Source organism: Colobus angolensis, unplaced genomic scaffold, assembly GCF_000951035.1.
Source record: "Colobus angolensis palliatus isolate OR3802 unplaced genomic scaffold, Cang.pa_1.0 Scaffold198, whole genome shotgun sequence".
Lineage (NCBI taxonomy): Eukaryota > Metazoa > Chordata > Mammalia > Primates > Cercopithecidae > Colobus > Colobus angolensis.
Window position 1 is genome coordinate 5305939 of NW_012115132.1, and position 19340 is coordinate 5325278.

Genomic DNA, 19340 nt, shown 5'->3' on the forward strand with positions numbered 1-19340 from the left:
GCCTCCCAAAGTGCTGGGATTACAGGCTTGAGCCACCGCGCCCGGCTATTTCTTTCAAATTAGAATTGTAACCTTATTCAAGATTTCTGTCAACAGAATCAAAGAATCACAGGACATAAACATTTTATGGTATATTGAAAGGAACATGAGCTTGGTGACTGAGAAAGTCTAGCCTTGAGCTGTAGTTGTCACTATTATATGGGCAAGTTACACATATGACGATTGGAAAAACCTACCTACCTACCTTACATGCAATATGGAAACTATCAGATTTATTGATTGAAGTGTAATAGGTGCTCAGTAAATGGAAGCTATTATTGTTGGTGCCAGCATTTTTTCTTCAACGTTGTTGCTCTCAGTATATGAGAATGACATTTAACTGTGACCATATAATTTACCGTACAAACTGGAATGCCTTACTCCCAAGTAAATGCTAAATCATGTGGGACATCAGGACAAGTAAAAATGGGGATCCAGCCACATTAGAACATATGTCCCTCTATGGTTAAAACACATCTTAACCATCATCGAACATTTTTTTTTCAGTAGCACGTTTTTCAGGTGAAAATTACATGTTTTAGTTGAAAATGTATTTGATTGGAAAATAGGTTGATTTGTAAGCTGCTTATTTGGATAAGCCCAATGGAGTAAGATTCTGAATTTAAACATCATCTAAAATATTATCTTTATTTTTGCACAGTGTATTTTTCTGCAAAAGACGTAAGTAAAATTAGCTATATAATTTCAATTCGCCCCTTCTAAATATAACAGCCGTTATACACAGAGCTCATTGAGATTTGTAAAAACTTAGAGTCTTTGCAATGTTTTAGATTGCTATCAGGAATTTCCCCCCTTGATATTCTTAATTATGCTGGATAAATTTGTATATGTTATTTGTTTTACATTATGTAGGGAGAGCTATCACAGTATTCATATGAATCTTTTTTTTTTTTTTTTTAGCAAGGACTTAGTAAAGCACCCACTGGTGCCAATCACCTGCATGGTGCTGGGTACACAGTGGCTTATTTGGGAAAATGTAGACAAAACAAGACAATTATAGCATAAGGGGCTAATCTTATGAAAACAGAAATACAGTGCACTAAGTGAAGGAACTGAACCTGAATTTTGGGGAACTAAGTACGTTTCTAGAAAGAAGAGACTTCTGAGCCAAGACCTGAAAGATGAGCATCCTATGTTTAGCCTTTCTCTTCCTTGCTATTTATATTAGTAGTACTGTCATACTAATTCAGGCTTGTGGTCTGATATGGTTAGGCTTTGTGACCCCATCCAGATCTCATCTTGAATTGTAATCTTCATAATCCCCACTTGTCAAGGGAGAGACCAGGTGGAGGTAATTGAATCATGGGGGACGGTTTTCCCCATGCTGTTCTCATGATAGTGAGTGAGTTCTCATGAGATCTGATGGTTTTACAAGAGGTTCTTCCCCCTTGCTCGTCACTTCATCCTGCTACCTTGTGAGGAAGGTGTCTTTCTTGCTTCTCCTTCACCTTCCTCCATGATTGTAAGTTTCCTCAGGGCTCCCCAGCCATGCTGAACTCTGAGTCAATTAAAAGTCCTTTCTAGATTACACAGTCTAGTCTCAGGCAGTTCTTTATAGCAGCATAAAAACAGACTAATACATGTTCTTCTCCACCTTGTATTCTTTCTCTCTTTAGTATTAGTAAATAGTATTGTAACAAGAGACAAGTTTTATGAGAAGTCCTAATTGCTGCAGTTGACAACCAGCTTCAAGATCTTAACTGCGTATATGTAACTGTTGTTAGTTTATCTAACCTTTTAAAGGTTCCTGCATGTTCCTGGGCCTATATCACATTTTGATGTTAGTGAATTAGGTTAAATACTTATTATTTAAAATAACAGTTAATTTTTTTTTAACTTGGCCTTTACTTTCTAAAAGATCCTCATATTTTGATGTTTTCAGAGGATAAGACATTGAAGCAATCTTATTCATATACATTTTACACATTGAAATATAAGATTGTTTATGCATTTTCTAGAATGCTTTTTTATGTTCTTAGTAATTATTAACTTTTTAAAGGTTGTATGTGTACCATAAAGGATAGTAAGTTCGTTACCATGTGTCAGATAATAGTCAATTAATAGGGTAGTTTGTTTTGGTTAACATTTTTACATCAGTTACATATTTTGTTGCATTCAGATGCTTCATTCTCTTTGTGTTGTAATCCCCTTTCAAAAGTGGATCAGCAGTAGATTATCCAATCATAAAAATAGTAACATAGCACTGTTCTATTTGACTAAAATAAATTTGACATTTAAACAGAATTCTAGTGCTTAAATCAGTGTTCAGGGCGGGAGGGGTATTGGGATTACTCCCCAGAGGACATCAGGAGGTGTTTGGAGACATCAGGAGGTGTTTGGAGACACTTTTGGTTGTCACAACTTGGGAAGAGGTGTGTGTGTGCTCATTACTGGCATATAGAGGATAGAGGCTGGGGCACTGTGAATGAAACATCTTACAATGCACAGGATAGTCCTCCACAACAAAAAATTAGCCTACCCAAAATATCATCATTAGTGGCCAGGATGGGAAAGTCTGGTCAAAATGGAATGTAGATCTGTATATACTGGGAATAAGAATCTAGGAGTTTGATGATTTACACAGGCAGTTGAAAAAGAAGTGTGTAAATAGGAATTACAATGACACATATCTGAAATAGGTTTTATTGGTTTCTTGAGTCATTTGATCCTAGTTCCAAGAATCTTTGTGTATTTATGACTTTATCAAGTGGTAGCAGAGTGCCATCAGAACATATGTGATTTAAAAATAAGTTACAAAGACATTTTTTATAAATCAATAAAGTTTTTGAGGACAGATGCGAAATGAGATATTTTATATTTTCTAAAGGATTATTTCCAGAAATAATGAGTCTTGTCTTTAAAGATGGACAGGAGTCCCAACTACAGGAGCGTTGTTCAAAGTAGCACTTTGTTTAACACAAAAAAGCAGAAGTCTCACTATAATAGAGAACTTTGTAAAAACATCTACAAAGTTACTGACAAATATTATTTGGAGAGAAAGTAGAGTAATTATATTTCCTTTACAAAATGACTGTTGTATAATACTGGTTAATATCAGTCACATACAATATGCAAAAGCACTTATTTTAATTGTACACATTACTAGATATTCAGGTTCTTAGTTGATCTGCACACGAGTGTTCATTCTGAGCATGTGTGTTCTTGTATGGAGAGGTACTAGGTGTTTTCTTTTTCCATTCATAATGGAAAATACCTGATTCAAGGGAAGAGACTTTGTATTTAACAGTTGTATTGAGTTATGACATAGACTGGAAAAAGTGGGATGGATAGAATGCATATGATAGAATGCAGCTGTGCTTCAAGAAAAGGATATTGCTACCACAGTGCCTACCCATCCACTACGTCATTTGCTGGGAACAGCTTTATCTGCTTTAGAATCCCTTCCCCGCCCCCACCTCCACCTCTAGGCCTCTTTTTTGCACCTGAACTCTATGAAATTGGGATGCGTCTGTTAATCTGTGATGTCTTAGAATTAAAATTACCAGCTCTCTTTCTGTCTTCTACTCAGTAGAGTCTTGGGCTTTATGAAATAATGTATTATACTTTCTAATCTTAATTCATTGTGGAAGGAAGTAGTCAAAATAATAAATTTTAAATTTCCACCTTTAAGTATTCATCTTTACAGTGTGCTGAATGAAAACCATGTGTCATGAGCTTAAGTCTGACCCTGCTTTTCCGTACTGCCTGTGAGGAGAGAGACTTGCATGAATCTTTGACGTTAGAGAAGAGATTACTGTTTACCCCTTCTTTATGACACAGTTAATGCCAATAAAGCTATCTCTATTTTTATAAATAATTTGCCAAAGTGACATTCTTAGCTAAACATACAGTTTTCTGGGTAGCTTGGCAGCATTATTTCTGAGCAAAAATATCACAGTTTTTAACATTGAGGTTATCATATGGGAGTTAGTAAGATGTTCTTACTTTACCAAGCTTTGATAATTTTATTAGAGGAAGAAATTGATGAGATTGCTGGGCATATTTTTGAAAACCACATCTAAATACCACAGTATGATATGAATAGCTTCCAGAGCTTTAAAGGATCAGAATCAAATCCCCATAATTGAAATATTAATTTTTAGATATAGTGTGTTCCTTAGACATTTAGGATGAAATCTTAATTTTGGAGTCTCTATTTTGTTTATATATCTGGGATCCTCCAACAGTGACCAAATGCTTGCTGCTTTTGCTGATGTTTTAAAAGTTTGAGTAAAGAGCTTCTAATTGAGTAGAAATCGAGAAAATAAGCTTCCTAGACATGGAACCTATAGTGCAAGCCATTGCCTCCTGGCTGTGTATTGAAACCCTGGGGAGAGGTACACATCATCTTTGTCCCTGTCATTGGCACACAGCAGTTTTTCATGTCTTTTTTTTTTTTTTTTTGTAATTTTATTAAAACTTTCAGTTATATAATTAAGACTGGGATAACTTAACTTTTTAAAACTTGAACTCAGTGGATTTCATGAATGCCGTATGTCTGTTAAGGGGTCTGCAAATGATAAACGTTTGAGAGAGGCATTCTTGTTTGTCTGAAATAAAAATGAAAGTCTCGGGAGGAAAATCTGATGACACCTTTTGAGCCTCCTCTTTTTCAGATTAGCTTGAGGCCAGTTTTCTGTCAGGGAACCCACATAAGCTTTTTGGTGTCGTCTTTAGACTAGAAATCTTGGCATTTCTTAAATTGTGATTCTTGTTGCTATGCCCCCTCTCCTGACCACTGACCACTGTTTCAGGTTTTTTTGTTCTTTCTTTCTTAAGAGACAGGGTTTCACTCTGTGGCCTAGGCTAGAGTGCAGTGGCATGATCATAGCTCACTGCAGCCTCGAACTCCTGGGCCCAAGTGATCCTCCTGCCTTATTCTCCTGAATAGCTAGGACTACAGGCATGTGCCACCATGCCTGGCTAATTTTTAAAATTTTTTTCTGAAGATGCTATGTCATCTGTGCTGGTCTCGAACTCATAGCTTCAAGCAGTCCCCCCACCTTAGCCTTCCAAAGTGTTGGGGTTACAGGCATGAGCCTCTGTACCTGGCCTGTTTTGAGTCTTTCATTTTCTGTTCATTTCAGGTTATTAGGATTTCTAAACCATATTTTTAGTGAAGCTACCTTTTTCCACTTATCTCTATGGAATATAAGTTTTTGAACACACAGTAGAGATAATTGATTCTAATACCAAAACTTAGCAAAGACATACATGGAATTCTATACATGGCAGATTTTTATCTGGTCTCTGCTTTAACTCTTTTAAAATGTCAGCTTTCTCTACCTAACAAGGATACTCGTTGCTGTTTTACTATTTTGTCTCCATACCATTGTAATAAACATTAAACCAGACAATTTTTTCATTTGGAATAAATTAAAAATTAGTTTATTTTTAAAGTGTATTTTAAAGGGCATTTAGGTTTTGGGGAGGTTTTTCTCTGCTTTGGTTTATTACATGTAATGGCAGAGCCAAAATTACAATTCAGATCTTCTGTTTTCTCAGCCTGCAACTATTCTTTGACACTGTATTATTTTACAAGGTTTGAAGCCAGGCCTTTGACTTCCAAGCTTGATTTTTTGGTGGTTCTTGACAGAGATAGTTTGTTTAATTTAAAGGTGTGGAGAACTCTGTGGGCTTACCCAGGTATTTTCTTTAGGGAACAAACATTAAGCATTTGCATAGACCCTAGAATGCTATCAGCCTGTGTGTCCTGTCTGCTCCTCTATACTACTGTGTTAGCTGCAGGAGCTTTCTCTGTCTTTCCTGACCTATGCTGGACAGCACCTGGAAGGTCTGGCACAATTAGAATACAGAATAAATAATTCTCGTGGGAATGAATGCATGAATTCATTCTTTCAGATTTTTCTCCCCCAAAATATAAGGAGAAAGCATGTAAGCCATTTAACACATTGGTCTAACTGAGCCTCATAATCTTTTCTGCAAGGAAAAGATATATATTCTTCAGGGGAAAAGGAAGATTTTGTTGTTAAGTTGATATTATTACCTGCTTTGAAACATTGCAAATACTCTGATTAAACTTAGCTCCCTATGCAGATATTGTTTGGTCTGCCTTTGACACATTCTCAAAAGCCTTGGGATACACTGCTGGCTTAGTATCAGTGGATACTACATTGAAGGACAGTTTTTGTGCTGGGTTAGGGGATGACAAACAATCTGAAATAAGTTTAGGGAAAGGAAAACAAAGATAGCCCTTCCCTAGACAGTTATTTATGCTTTCCTAGATGTTTATTTATTTATAGTTGTACAGTTTATTTCTATCAGTATAGCCCATAGAAGTTAATTCTATTTTAAACATCTGACAGGAACCTGTTTGCCAATTGCAGAAGATAATTATTTGGCCTGTTTTGTAGCCTTCGGACATCTTTCTGTAGTAATGTTTTTGCCGTCCAGTATTCTTTACTTCCCCCATATATACTGTGTTTCACCTTCCTGTAATCCTAGTGGCCCTCCATAGGAAAGTATCTTCATAAGCTTCAGATTACCTAATGACAACTGATAAGGCTAATCTCAGTAATGACTTCAAGAGATCTGTGTGTAAAAACTCCAAAAATTTTGTTTGTTTGATGGTTGCTTGAAGTTAGTATTTAGTATGTGACTGTATAGCTCTTTATATCTAAGGTACATTTCTAACATAGAATAAAATTTGTCCTGAGAGTATTTCAATAATGTGATAATGTGATATATTTGCTAGAGACTAACTTTCCCCCAAATTATAAACATGTATTCCTCAAATGTAGAAGTCTCTGGTGGGTAAGGGCATGCACAGCTTTGTCTCTTTCTCCACCTTGGAGAGTAATAGTCTGGATCACAGAGTAGTTAGGTGAAGCCTCCATCCAGCTTCCCTCATCACACACTTTGTGTTTTTGGTAGGACAAGAGCAAGGGTAACAGTCACATTCTGTTGACTCTCCTGCTGAAAGCTGGGGTTTTCTCTGAACCCTTGGTCTGTCATTTGTACTTGTCCTGATAGTATATCTTTGGTGATCTCAGTACTGATCTCTGCTACTTTGTAGCTGCCCCGGAACTGGATTGATAACTGCCTCACACCTAGCCTCACCTCAGCGTTCTCCGCACATACTTGTGGGGCATTGGGAGTTCCAGGAGCACATTTGGTTTGTTCTCCATTGCATCTCAGTACTTGTTACGCTTTTAGATCTTGAGCCCTTTGAGAATTTGGTGAAAGCTTTGGACTGTCTCCCCAGTAGTGCATATGCATTTGATTATAGGAAATTAGCAGATTCCTTGAAATCCCAGGATAAGGATTCCTGGGTTAGATATTGTCATAACAGGAAATGTAACGTGGCCCCATTTAAAAATACACCATAGGTTCCTAACCTCAGATTTGTCGTTTATCATGGGCTGCAATGAAGGTTTCTGCTTGGTCATTTTTCTTAGCTTGGAATGCTGTATTTCCTGTCCTATGAAAAGTGTTTGGAAGAAGCAGAGTGTGTAGGGAAAGAAGTGAGGAAGTGAGGGAGGACAAGAAAGGATGGATGGAGTGTGTGGTTATAAAAACTTCTGTTTTTCTGGTTTAACTAAACCATAGGAAATTATTTGCTCTTCCTAACCTTGTCTATAACTCCTGTCACCTTCCATTCTTGGCAGCTTCCACTTCTTCAGGTTGCAGTTAAGGATAGTCTTCAAAAATTATATTCCTCAGGCTTTTATAATGTCTTTAATACTGTTTTTTAAAATCCAAATCGTCCTGATGTTTGCAGGTAAAGGAGCTTATCTTTGGGCAGTTGAGGTTGCTGGAGTGGACCTTTCTCCTAAGCAATACATGGTGTATCATAAAGCTGTTTGCTATATTTAACTGACTTTAGCTATTCACTTGGGTGGGCAGTTTTTCCAGATAGCCTTGACCCAGTTCCCTGAGTAAGCTGGCATTACTGCTCACTCCTCCTTCCCATCCCCACCCCTGTTCTCAATGTTTTTCTTTTTTTAAAAGTCACCTGTTGGGGATAGGGGCAGGAAGCTTATTTCCTCTCTTTGGAAGAGTTATTAATGGAATCAGGAGATAGAAACTTATATGGCACAATGCAATTATATTGTTATATGCACAGTAATAATAGAACACCCAAGATTACCTTTTCTTGAAATCTAATTTCTGTAGCTTGTCTCTTTCTTTATTGAATCTGTTCTTTATTGTACTGAATATAATTAGCTTAGTGTTTTTAGTATCTTAGAAGTATTTTTTTCTCATGGTAGATTGTTTTTTGATCATATTCCTATTTGTACATATGAATTCTGTTTCATAACATGAATGTTAGAAATGCATAGACTTTGATTTTTGTAGTGACACATAAAGTCTCCAGTCCCCCTCCCCATTTTCCTGATTTCCCCCATCGCCAATAAGGAGATGAGAAACGGGGAGCTTGCATAACACTCCGTGGAGACCAAGTTAATCCAGTCCAGTTCTACACATATATTTCCTTCTGACCCAGGTGAGGATCATAGTGCCTGGGTTCCAAGTAACATTTCTGAGTAATAGGTGATGGTGGTAAGTGTTTGAGCTCTTCCTGAGGTTTCCAGTGCACCAAGCTTTTGATGTAAATGATTTCATTTAATCTTAACTGCCTTATGAAGTAGATAGTATCGTGCCCACCCCCTCAGCTCCCACATCCCCCACATTCCCCATGTTTTCTCTTTTGGCAACAGAGGAGGCCAGTCTAGTTAATTTGTCGCCGGTCACGCAATTAATGTGTGGTAAAAATGTTATTCAGACCGGGTTAGGTGCTTCAGATTCAGAGTAGTCTGGTACCCTATCCTGTTCCCTGCTCCCACAGTTTAGGAGCACTGGTAACCAGGTTATAGGTGACCATGGGAAAATCAGCAAGTTGGCAAGCAATAGAAAACTTTTGTCACTATGTATGTATGTATATAAGTATGTATATATGTTTGTATGTGTGTACTTCTTTTAACATCGGATGCACTGAATAATGCTTTTGCCAAAGAAACATGGGAAAATGATAAGAGTAAATGAGAAAGCAAAAACCTTGTATGATCTCACTCTTTGGAGAACAATTCCGTTACCATTTTAGCATATTTCTTTCCAGTCTTTCTCCTTAGGAGGAGACTGCAGTCCTCATTGTTTATGTATTGGCGTTTATAGATGGTTTACAGTTTTATATTCTGCTTTTTTCTCTTAGCACCTCACGAGCATTTTGTGTGCCATTTAAATTTTTAGAAATGTTCTAAATGATTTTGCCTTGAGGAAAACGAATTCTACTCAGAAGGTGACTGTTATAAGCTGGGTGGTGGAGAAACAGTCACAACTGATGACACAAATCTCCTAACTGAGGGAGAAAATATAGAAGTAGTAGAGTTTGAGGGTGGGGTTAATAAACTCAGTCTATGCCTTTATGGTGTGTGGTACCTATGGGACTTTTGAAAATGCTCATTAAGCAAAGAGCTCTTGGGCTTGTAGGAAAGTTTTTTAAATTGCCATCATCATGTGTTTGGAAGTTGAAAGGATTATTTTCTAGGTGAGGAAATTAAGGCCTAGAGAGACAAATGTGTTAACTACCACTGGTTCATTGGACAACCATATTGAAGAGGGTATCTTTTAGAAGATGAGGCCACTATAGCATTATCAGGCTCCTAGTGCAAGCAGTGCCCAGTAAATGATTTCAGAACAAATAAAGTGAAGTGATTCTGTGAGTCGTTTATTATCACCACTACAAACTGTACCTCCAAAAAGTGATTCATTTGTTCTCTTTTGAATGTTTAGTGCTCATTTCTTATACATCGTATTCTATTTTGTAAACACATGGACTTTGAGATTTACAGATTGTTTCTATAAATTTGATTGTAGGTTGTTTCTGTAGATAGAAAGAACCTGTTAATTCATTTTGTTAGCCCCTTAATCTTTTTTTCTTTTTTTTTTGTAAAATTGTGCAAACAGTTTTTTGTGTTTAGAAAAGTACTCAGGTCGTTCTCTCCTTGATTTACATTAGAAACAGATTTATAGGAAAGGCGAATCAAGCAGGATTTTTCTGTAACAGAAATGTCTTCTTAAAATAGTTTTCATTGAAGCCCCACGTGAAAATTTCATTTTAGGGTTAAACTAATTTCATTTAGGGTTAAGTACTAGGAAATGTTTTACCTGCTTTTAAGATCTGATATTTGTCTCCCTTTGGATATGAATGACCATGTTTTCCTTTTTGCTTTGATTTGGCTTGGAGCCGTATTGTATGTTTTAATACATACATGGCCTGATTCACTTTGTTCGGGTCTCTGCCTCTCCTTCAGTTTCTACTTTCTGTATTCTAATTTAGATGTTTTGTGGTTCTGGTACTACTTACCACTTTGTATTGTTTAATGCAAGCTACCTCAGGTCCTTTGTGGATGGGGCAGAGCGTGCACACATTCACACAGGTGCATGCGCACACACGTATACTTTCCCAATAGTTGTGACTTTTTTCAAGTACATTAACAACAATCACGTTTTTGAAATATTCCATTCTTTGGGAATATTTTCAGCACCTCTGTCCTAAGATTAATCTAGTACCTAGAAATATGACAGGAGGTGTTACTTGTCCTCGTGAAAGAGCCTATTACATAGTGTAATTTTTTTTTTTGTCTAACACTAAAGATTCTCATTTGGTCTTCTAACATACCATGCTCTTAATTGTAGCAAGAGGTAGCATTGGTCAGTAAGCTGTTCTTTATGTGAGAGTTCTTCATGGTGAGCCCTTCCAGGTAAATTCAGTTTGTTTGTATAAACACATCTCAAATGACACACAATGAACTTCCTAATGGCTCTGTATCTTCTACTGTGTGTGTGTGTTTTCATGACCAAGGCCATAAATATATTTATGTATTTCAGATGCATATAACCTCAAAGAAATAAGATCTCATGGTTTCATGATTTTGGTTAAGAGGATAATATAAATTTGTTACAGAATGTAAGTGTTATTTTGTGTGAAGAATCCAATTTGTTTCATAGAAGACTTCTTGAGACACAGGAAAACCTCAAAATACCTGATTTCTAATAATCGTCAAAGTTATTACTAGTTTTAAAGATAAAATAGGGCAGTAGTGCGTGCCCCCACCCAATTCCCATTCCATTATCCCCCAGCTTGGCATTAAAAAAAAATATTTTTTCAGAATTCATAAACACTTCAAAGAAGACATGAAACCACCCACGATTTTAAAAAATATTTCTGTAAGATTATTAAGAAAGGCAGTATTTTTGTTACTTCTTTTACAATACAACAGATTAGTGTCTAGGTAGAATAGAACTTATATTGGACACTTCATTATGAAAAATTGACCTGTTACTAAAATTTTTAAGTAGTCACAGGTTGATATTAATAACAGATGTATTAATTGAAACGAGATGAATACGTGGTACAGACTGGATGCAGAGTATATGGACGTTTTAAGAAATTTGTATACTCCATAATTCTTTCCACCCAAAGTAGACTCTTAATTCTTTTTTCAAATGCACATTCTGTTTGCCTAAGTCTACATCTGTTAGTAGCTTTGAATATTGCCTGAAACGTATGTGCAGCTTGGCAAAAAGTCTGATACGAAGAGGAAAGCACAGAATAAAGTTTGTCTTGTTAAATAATGGCACAGAGCCTTCACTGTTCACAGCCTCCTGCTCACTCATGTCCCATGTTGCAGCTGAGAAGGAGGCCTCTAATTATATTTTTAAAAGTCCTACTTTGGTTAGCTCTCATGCCAGAACAGATAGGAGATTTTTATGCATTCCACCTCCCTGTCATATTTGTTGAGATCATTGGTTTGTTTCTGGGACATTGTGGGGTTTTGTTTGTTTGCTTGCTTTTTAAGCTGTTTGCATCTCCTGATTGAGCTTTGTTTTTTTGCTGCAAAGAACATATACTAGATCTGGTCTCTGTTCAGTCTATATACCTGTACAGGTCATCTTTGATCTAAGCCAGTATTTAGTTACAAAGTAGTCATGGCACAAGCCTCAAATAGTAACATAGAACGCAGCGTTTTAGGAGTTTGATTATGTATTTGTGGTAATTATCAACTGTAGTATTTAAGAATCTTCGGTGGTGGTTTTATCACTTAAAACTTTACTGGTACTGCTAAATTATTGGTTAATTTCATGTAAAATATACACAAGATGTGATTTCTGAAAACCTGGAAATTTGTTGTATATTTCTCTTGTATTTGTGCTGTGCTTCAATGATTCAGAAATAATTTACTGTATACTTCACCAATAAGAAGTAATGAGGCTCTCAAAATGGTTGGCTGGCTAGCCTTTGGAGTCAGTCTGAAGTCATAGCTATGGTAAACAGCTTTTCTAAAAGGATTTCAATAATCATGATTAGCTCATTAGAGTTATTGTGAGAAATACAAAGTTAGATAACATGTGGAACAGTTAGCAGGAAGTCTGACATAATAAGTGCTCACTAAGTGGTAGTTTATTTCTCTATGCCTAGCTCTACTCTTTCCCTGCAGGCTATGTTTATTTTAGAAATAATTTTGTTGTATTTTTAAATAATTTGGACTTATTTGGTAAAATATTAAGTCATTAGATGGTAGATTCTTAAATTGTTTTTAATTTTTAGAAGTTAAATGACTTTGTTCATTAAGAGTTCCCTAATAACATATCTGCAAAACACTTCTTTTTTCTTGATCTACTGGACATATCTTGAGTTTTCAAGTTTGAATAAGCTCCATTTTCAGTTTTCTACTTAATCCTCATCCCAGCCTATCCATCGGTGGCAATTCTTTGTTCCTGTTTTTCAGTGAGAAATTGTATTTCACGAGGGCTTACTTAAAATAATACAATAAAAAAGATGATTTTTTAAAAATGAGGATGAAGAATTGAAGGTGAGAAGAATGCTGGTTGGTTTTTCTGCTGAACTGAAAAGCGTCTACTCTGTTGTCCTTTCCAGTGATCTTCAGGAGCACTTGGATCTCATACTCTTGCTTCGTTGGTTGCCATTGCAACTCCAGATATATATAACATTTAAATGTAAGACAGCATATTATTTTCAGTGTTTTCATATGTGACGGTCAAACAAGAGAAATCCCAACAAATGTGGTTGATGTTTGAAAGGGATAGTTATTGGACAGTCCACCTCAGTTAAGACAGATTAGCTCTAGGCACTTTAAAATGGACTGTTTTGCAAAGAGGTTATCTGGAAAAACTGAATATGAATATACTGGTGCTGAACTTCAAGCAGTTGTTCAGTGTTGTTAAGCAGGCTTTCCTTTGCTTGGGACATGCGTACCAATTAAAACAATTGCAGAAGTTGAAGAGATTTATAAAACTTCTCATTTTTATAATCCTTCCAAATTTTGTAGCACCAGCTCAGCTGCATCCAAGTGTGACTTTTTGTATTAGTAGTTTCAGTTGGCTTAATAGTAAAGACCAGTTTGTCTTTTTTGTTTGTTTGTTTGTTTTTTTGACACTGAATCTCGCTCTATTGCCCAGTACACTGGGCATGATCTCGGCTTACTGCCAAGTATCGTGCAGTGGTGTGATCACAGCTCACTGCAACGTCTGCCTTCCGGGCTCAAACAATTCTTGCACCTCAGCCTCTCAAGTAGCTGGAATTAACAAGCGCCTGCCACCATGCCCAGCTAATTTTTGTATTTTTAGTAGAGACGGGGGTTTCACCATGTTGGCCAGGCTGGTCTTGAACTGCTGACCTCAAGTAATCCACCTGCCTTGACCTCCCAAAGTTCTGGGATTACAGGCATGAGCACTGCCCAGCCGACCAGTTTGTCTTTGAAATTTATGTGTTGCATACTACTTTTCCTCAGTGGGGATGTTTGCTTCTTTGTACTAAGAATGCCTAAAAGGTTATTTTCTACTAAGTCCTTCTCTTAAACATTATGAATTTAAAAACAGTTCTCCCTCCCTAAAGGATTATCCTCTTGCCATTCATCTTTGGGAAATTTCTCCAGGAATATTTAGACATTAACTCAGAAGAGAATGTCATTGGTTGAAATTGCTCTTTTGACTTCCATTAAATATGAGAACTTTAGAACAAAAATCGAAGCTCGTCTAACCCTGGACCAACTCTGCAAATTTGCCAATCAGTGCCTGTTTCTTCATGGATCTGCAGTAACACAGCAGTAGGCAACTGGCACTTTGAGTCAAGGAGCCTCTTTTTTTCTTTTCCTCCTTCTTTTTCCTTTTGTTTCTTTGGACATGATTCTCTTCCTTCTTAGGTGTGAGCCACTCCTGAGCCTTATTTCTCAGGAGTGAAATACCCTCCTTTTAAAACCAGCCAGAAAAGTGGGGACTGCCTGCATATGAGGAGGCAAATAGCATTACCTCACAGTCACCAGTGCCTGTGGGCTGTGACATGGCATCATCATCACAAGACAATTCCAGGTAGGCAGAGGCTTCTCCCCTCCCTCATTTTATCTGTTTTATAGCCAAACTGGGTCTCTTGTGCTCACCTTACATAGCCACCCAGTATAACTCCTGAGAGAAATTAGCATAGCCACAAAAGCAAGGGTGTTCATCCAGGAGATTGGAATCTGAAACGACCATTTCTTACTTCCTGTATAAAACTTAACCAGCATGTCATCATTTCACGATTGTTCCCTTGTCCCTACCATAGTCCAGAGGGGTAAATACATGTCAGCTGGTGTGGCAGCTTAGCTCCATTGATGGTGCCTACCAGGAGCATGGTTTTGACACAGGTCACTGGGACAGTTGCTGTTCATTTAGTTTTACCAGGAAGCTTTTGCAGGAGTTGGCTTTCTACTTTTTGAAAATTTGAATGGGAAGAGGAGGAGAAACTGGGGGTGAAGGGAGATGGGATTCAAAGAATGGGGACACAGACCTGAAAGTCTACAGAGATAACACAGTTCACATGGCTGTTTGTGAGTTGTGTCTCTTGTTCCTTGGCTTATAATAAACAGAAACAGTATTATAATTTTTTTTTTACCTTATTAAATCAAAGTGAGCTCTTTTCAAACATTGCATTTTTTGGCGCTTCATGTGAGCAGTCATGATGAGAACTGGGCCTGTGTGCACTGTGGTTCATTTCAGAGCTCTAGCATCCGCAGCCCCACCTTTTTAAGACTCACTTGCAGACTGTTTAGGTCCGTCCTTTATATGATGCCTCTGAGAGGGCACTTAAAAAAAGTTTTTTTTGTTTTAATTTTAAAACTGGGGTGGTAAGTCCAAACCAAGATAGAGAATCTCCTGGCACTTTACATAGATTAGGCCAACACATACATTGTTTATTAGTGAAATTCTAGTACATTGTAGATTTTTGAAGTGATTTTCTTAATTGACCAATCGTTGCTCTTAGCCCCTTTATTTTGATATTTAGGTGATATGAAAAACTCTTAACGACTTATAAATGTGTCCAAAATCTTGCAAAATGTTTTGTCATATTCTAAACCATGGAAGAGGAAATGGAAATGCTCCCCTCATTCCTCCTAATAAAGAAGCTGATCTCTCTTTACTCCTCAGTCCCCAGAAATATGTTGGAGCAGTGGTATCTCCACATGGCTATAGGCTTTCTTGACTTTCTTCCCTAGTTTAGGGGAACACTTCATTTTCATTCTTATCCTTATCAGAGGTGCTATAGAATAGGTAAGACTCTGGATAAAGAAGAAATTTGAAAGTTTGCTATTAATCTTGGAGATTTTACCTCATGTATCCTGAAATGCGGTTAGAGAGTTTCTTGTATTCAGGCTGTTTGAGGAGAGACTTAGCAAGATTATAGAATATTTTTCTGAGGAATGTACTTTTATTTTAAATCATAATACATGCTGGAAGCCCCTTTAGCTAATATAAAATTCTTTATTTATAATTAGTATATCCAGTGAACAATGTGGAATAATAGCGTTTTGACTGGGATTGGGTTCTCAGATCTCTTTGGAGATGGGAAAATTAAATATCAGAGAAGAATTGTTAACTGTACAGCAAGATCCTCACAGGGGAAATCTCAGAGCTGGCATGAGAACCTCAACCTCTAGATTCCAAGTCTTTCTTTTCTGCCATTACAAGTTGGCAGACTCTAACCTCTGCTTAATATTGTAGCTAAATTGAATACTAATATGTTTCGTAAGTATTGATTTGAAAAACAAGTTTTTTAAAAATCTTACTTGTTCTGTCAGTTGCTTAATAATCTCTCCTCTTCCCTTTCCCTTTAAAATAAATAGCAAATTTAGTTTCAGCTCCCATTTTACTTACAATACTGGGACTTTTCACTCGTAAATTAAATTTGATTAAAATTTATTAGCCAAATCAGTGATTTTACTCTGATTTAAAAGAATTATGGAATTTCAAAACAGAAGGAGATTATAGCAATGATTCTGTCCCACTTGCCAAATTTATGTGGTTGATGTGAATCTGTTAAACTAGCTGGGGGGGCGGGGTGAGGTTCCTCTTACATGCTAGAGAAATAAAATATGAAGATAAAAAGTAATTGGTGTAAGATTATATTTCATAGTGCTTTTTCAGGCTATCATGTTATGTATAAAATAGGTTTCTAAGGTAGAAATGGTGGTTTAGAGTATAGCATAGATTATATGACTTTGTTTTTGTATTTTATTCATAAATATACAGAAACACTGGCTTAGTATGTAAAGTGTCTGGTGTATTAGTATCACCTTCTCCCCCATACTCTTGGTAGCCTAACTTCCTCTGTATTAACACTGGTTTTCCTTTTTATGAATGAATGAGCCCACTTTCAAAACAGGCACTTAAACTGTGTGCATCTTGACAATAGTGCAGCTTCCAGCTCTGTTGCAACATTGCCATAGGCTTCAGAAAGTCTCTTCAGATAGTGGCAAAATAACTGTTTTTTTTTTTTTTTTTAGCTTTTCTATATAGCAAAAAAACAAACAAAAAAAAACCTCAAAAAACACACAATTCTTGAGTAGTTGATGAGTTGGCTGCCATCTTTTAGCATGAGAACTGTAACCTTCCTTGGGATAAGCAGATTTATAACTTCTTCGCCTACAAGTAATGAAAAATCAGACTGTGTCCATCTGAGGAACATTCTTTTATACTTTATGATCCTGAGTCTCATTGGCTTTGTAAAACCATAGTGCTCTAACCAAAAAAATGGCAGATGTATAACTTTACTTTTGCTAAAACTTGAGTAAGAATTTTGAAAATGAAACAGGTTTCAAGTTAAGCAAATACGTTTACTCAGCATGGTCATGTATTCATTATAATAGAAAGAGTTTGGGGCCGAATCCAGTGGCTCATGCCTATAAACCCAACACTTTGGGAGGCGGAGGTGGGTGGATCCTTTGATCCCAGGATTTCAAGACCAGGCTGGGCAACGTGGTGAAACCCCATCTCTACAAAAAAACAATATAAAAATTAGCTGGGTGTGGTGGTGCACACCTGTAGTCCCAGCTACTTGGGAGGCTAAGTCAAGAGAATCACTTAAGTCTGGGAGGCGGAGGCAGCAGTAAGCCAAGATCATGCCATTGTACTCCAGCCTGGGCAACGGGAGTGAAACCCTGTCTCATTAATAATAATAATTAATAATAATAATAATAGAAATAGTGTGGCTATTATGTTGACTATAAAGTTTTCTCTGTATTATACATTTGTTGTGTATTATTGTGCTATATTGCTTTTTAAAATGTCATTTATTATATTGTTTTAATCTGTTTTTCTGGTAATGCTGCTTTAATATAGTATACATTATAGTCATTAGTATACATTGTAGTCATTAATTTGACAAAAGTAAAAATCACTAAAGCTTTTCATTCTATACATGGTCATTAAAATATAACTTTATTCTAAGGAAAAAGTAGTGTCTGTTACTTAACAAAGGAACACACAACCAAGAAAAAATAATTCTTTAAAAAATTTAGCATATGCAGCAGGGGGCACCAGATGAAGGCAAAAATGTATTCTTGTATTTTGAATCAACTGCAGCCTGTATCCTCTTCATATATAAGCAGTGTGGTTGGTAGTTAATTGTTTCCCCTTAGTTTTCCTAATGGTTTTAGTTTTTCAGCTCTAAAAGCTGTGTTGAACGAGAGATTGATAACTCTTCCTCTTTTATTAATTCAAATGAAACTTCTTACAACCAACCAATTTAGTAATTACACAAATTTTTCTTAAACATTTGCTATTTTGAGAGTTTCAAAAAGGGGAGTAGAAGGCACATTTAACAATTCTTTTGTTACAACAAGGCATTAATATTGTGTGTAATACATTTTCTGCAAAATATTTTTTCATTAAAGAATAAAAGGAAACCCGATGATTTAAAAGCCTAATTTTGTTTTGCTTTATATATGAATTGAATGAATTTTAAATCTGGAATCCTGTTCCCTAATGCTAATAAATTGTTATGTAGACTTAAAAGCCTAATTTTGTTTTGCTTTATATATGAATTGAATGAATTTTAAATCTGGAATCCTGTTCCCTAATGCTAATAAATTGTTATGTAGACATTTGTTTCCAAAAAGGCTTGTTTTTGTTGGTAACATCATTAAAAAGTTTTTTTCTTTTAATTTCCTTTTCCCCATCATCCAGTCCAATATCAGATGGAAATGATGCGGAGCCTTCGCCATGTAAACATTGATCATCTTCATGTGGGCTGGTACCAGTCCACATACTATGGCTCATTCGTTACCCGGGCGCTTCTGGACTCTCAGTTCAGTTACCAGCATGCCATTGAAGAATCTGTTGTTCTCATTTATGGTTAGTAGAAGGTTTATTATTCTTTTTTTCCCTTAATATTATTACTACTATTTTTGCTTTCTGTCTTTTTTGCCTCTAAGAGCAGTCTGGCAGGCCTTCTCAAGTAAATACCAACCCTGTTTCTGCAGCAGCCTCAGCAGCAGCTCAGTCTAGACAGGGTTTCCTTCTTTCTGTTTATTTTTCTTGCTATCAGAGCCCTGATGTGTACATTTTGGAATGCTGGAGTAGCTGCTTCATTTTTATTCCTCCATCTCCCCTCCCTCATCGAAGGGGCTGGTGGAACTAGACCAGATGTCTAACAAACCCCGATTGCTAGAGTGTCTGGCTCTGTACGTGACTGACCAATCATAATACAGCGTGCCAAGTTTTTTTTATACCTCTGACAACAGTGTACAAAACCTGGACTGTTTCTTAGCACAAAGATTTTTTTCTTTTCGGCCTATTTAATGGTGTTTCCTCAAGCTCTCCAGACCAGATGTTCTGTGCTGTATCAGAACTGTAGGCAATTTAACAGCTTTATAGCCTTCCCCCTCCCCAAACACTCACAGTTTGCCATATCTGGCAGACTTGCATATAGTTTCCAGCTGAGAAGTAAATGTAACGTCCTGAGTATCTGTCAGAAAAAATAC

General features: G+C 36.7%; 1 protein-coding gene across 3 annotated transcripts in view; it reads left to right on the top strand.

Annotated features, from left to right (window-relative positions):
- The window catches only part of EIF3H (eukaryotic translation initiation factor 3, subunit H), a 128722-nt gene that overhangs the window by 96153 nt on the left and 13229 nt on the right, over positions 1 to 19340 (top strand). For all 3 annotated transcript variants that reach the window (XM_011941090.1, XM_011941092.1, XM_011941093.1), the window contains one exon: positions 18544 to 18711. In XM_011941090.1, coding sequence (XP_011796480.1) covers positions 18544 to 18711 — 168 coding nt within the window. The remainder of the gene's footprint in view (positions 1 to 18543; positions 18712 to 19340) is intronic.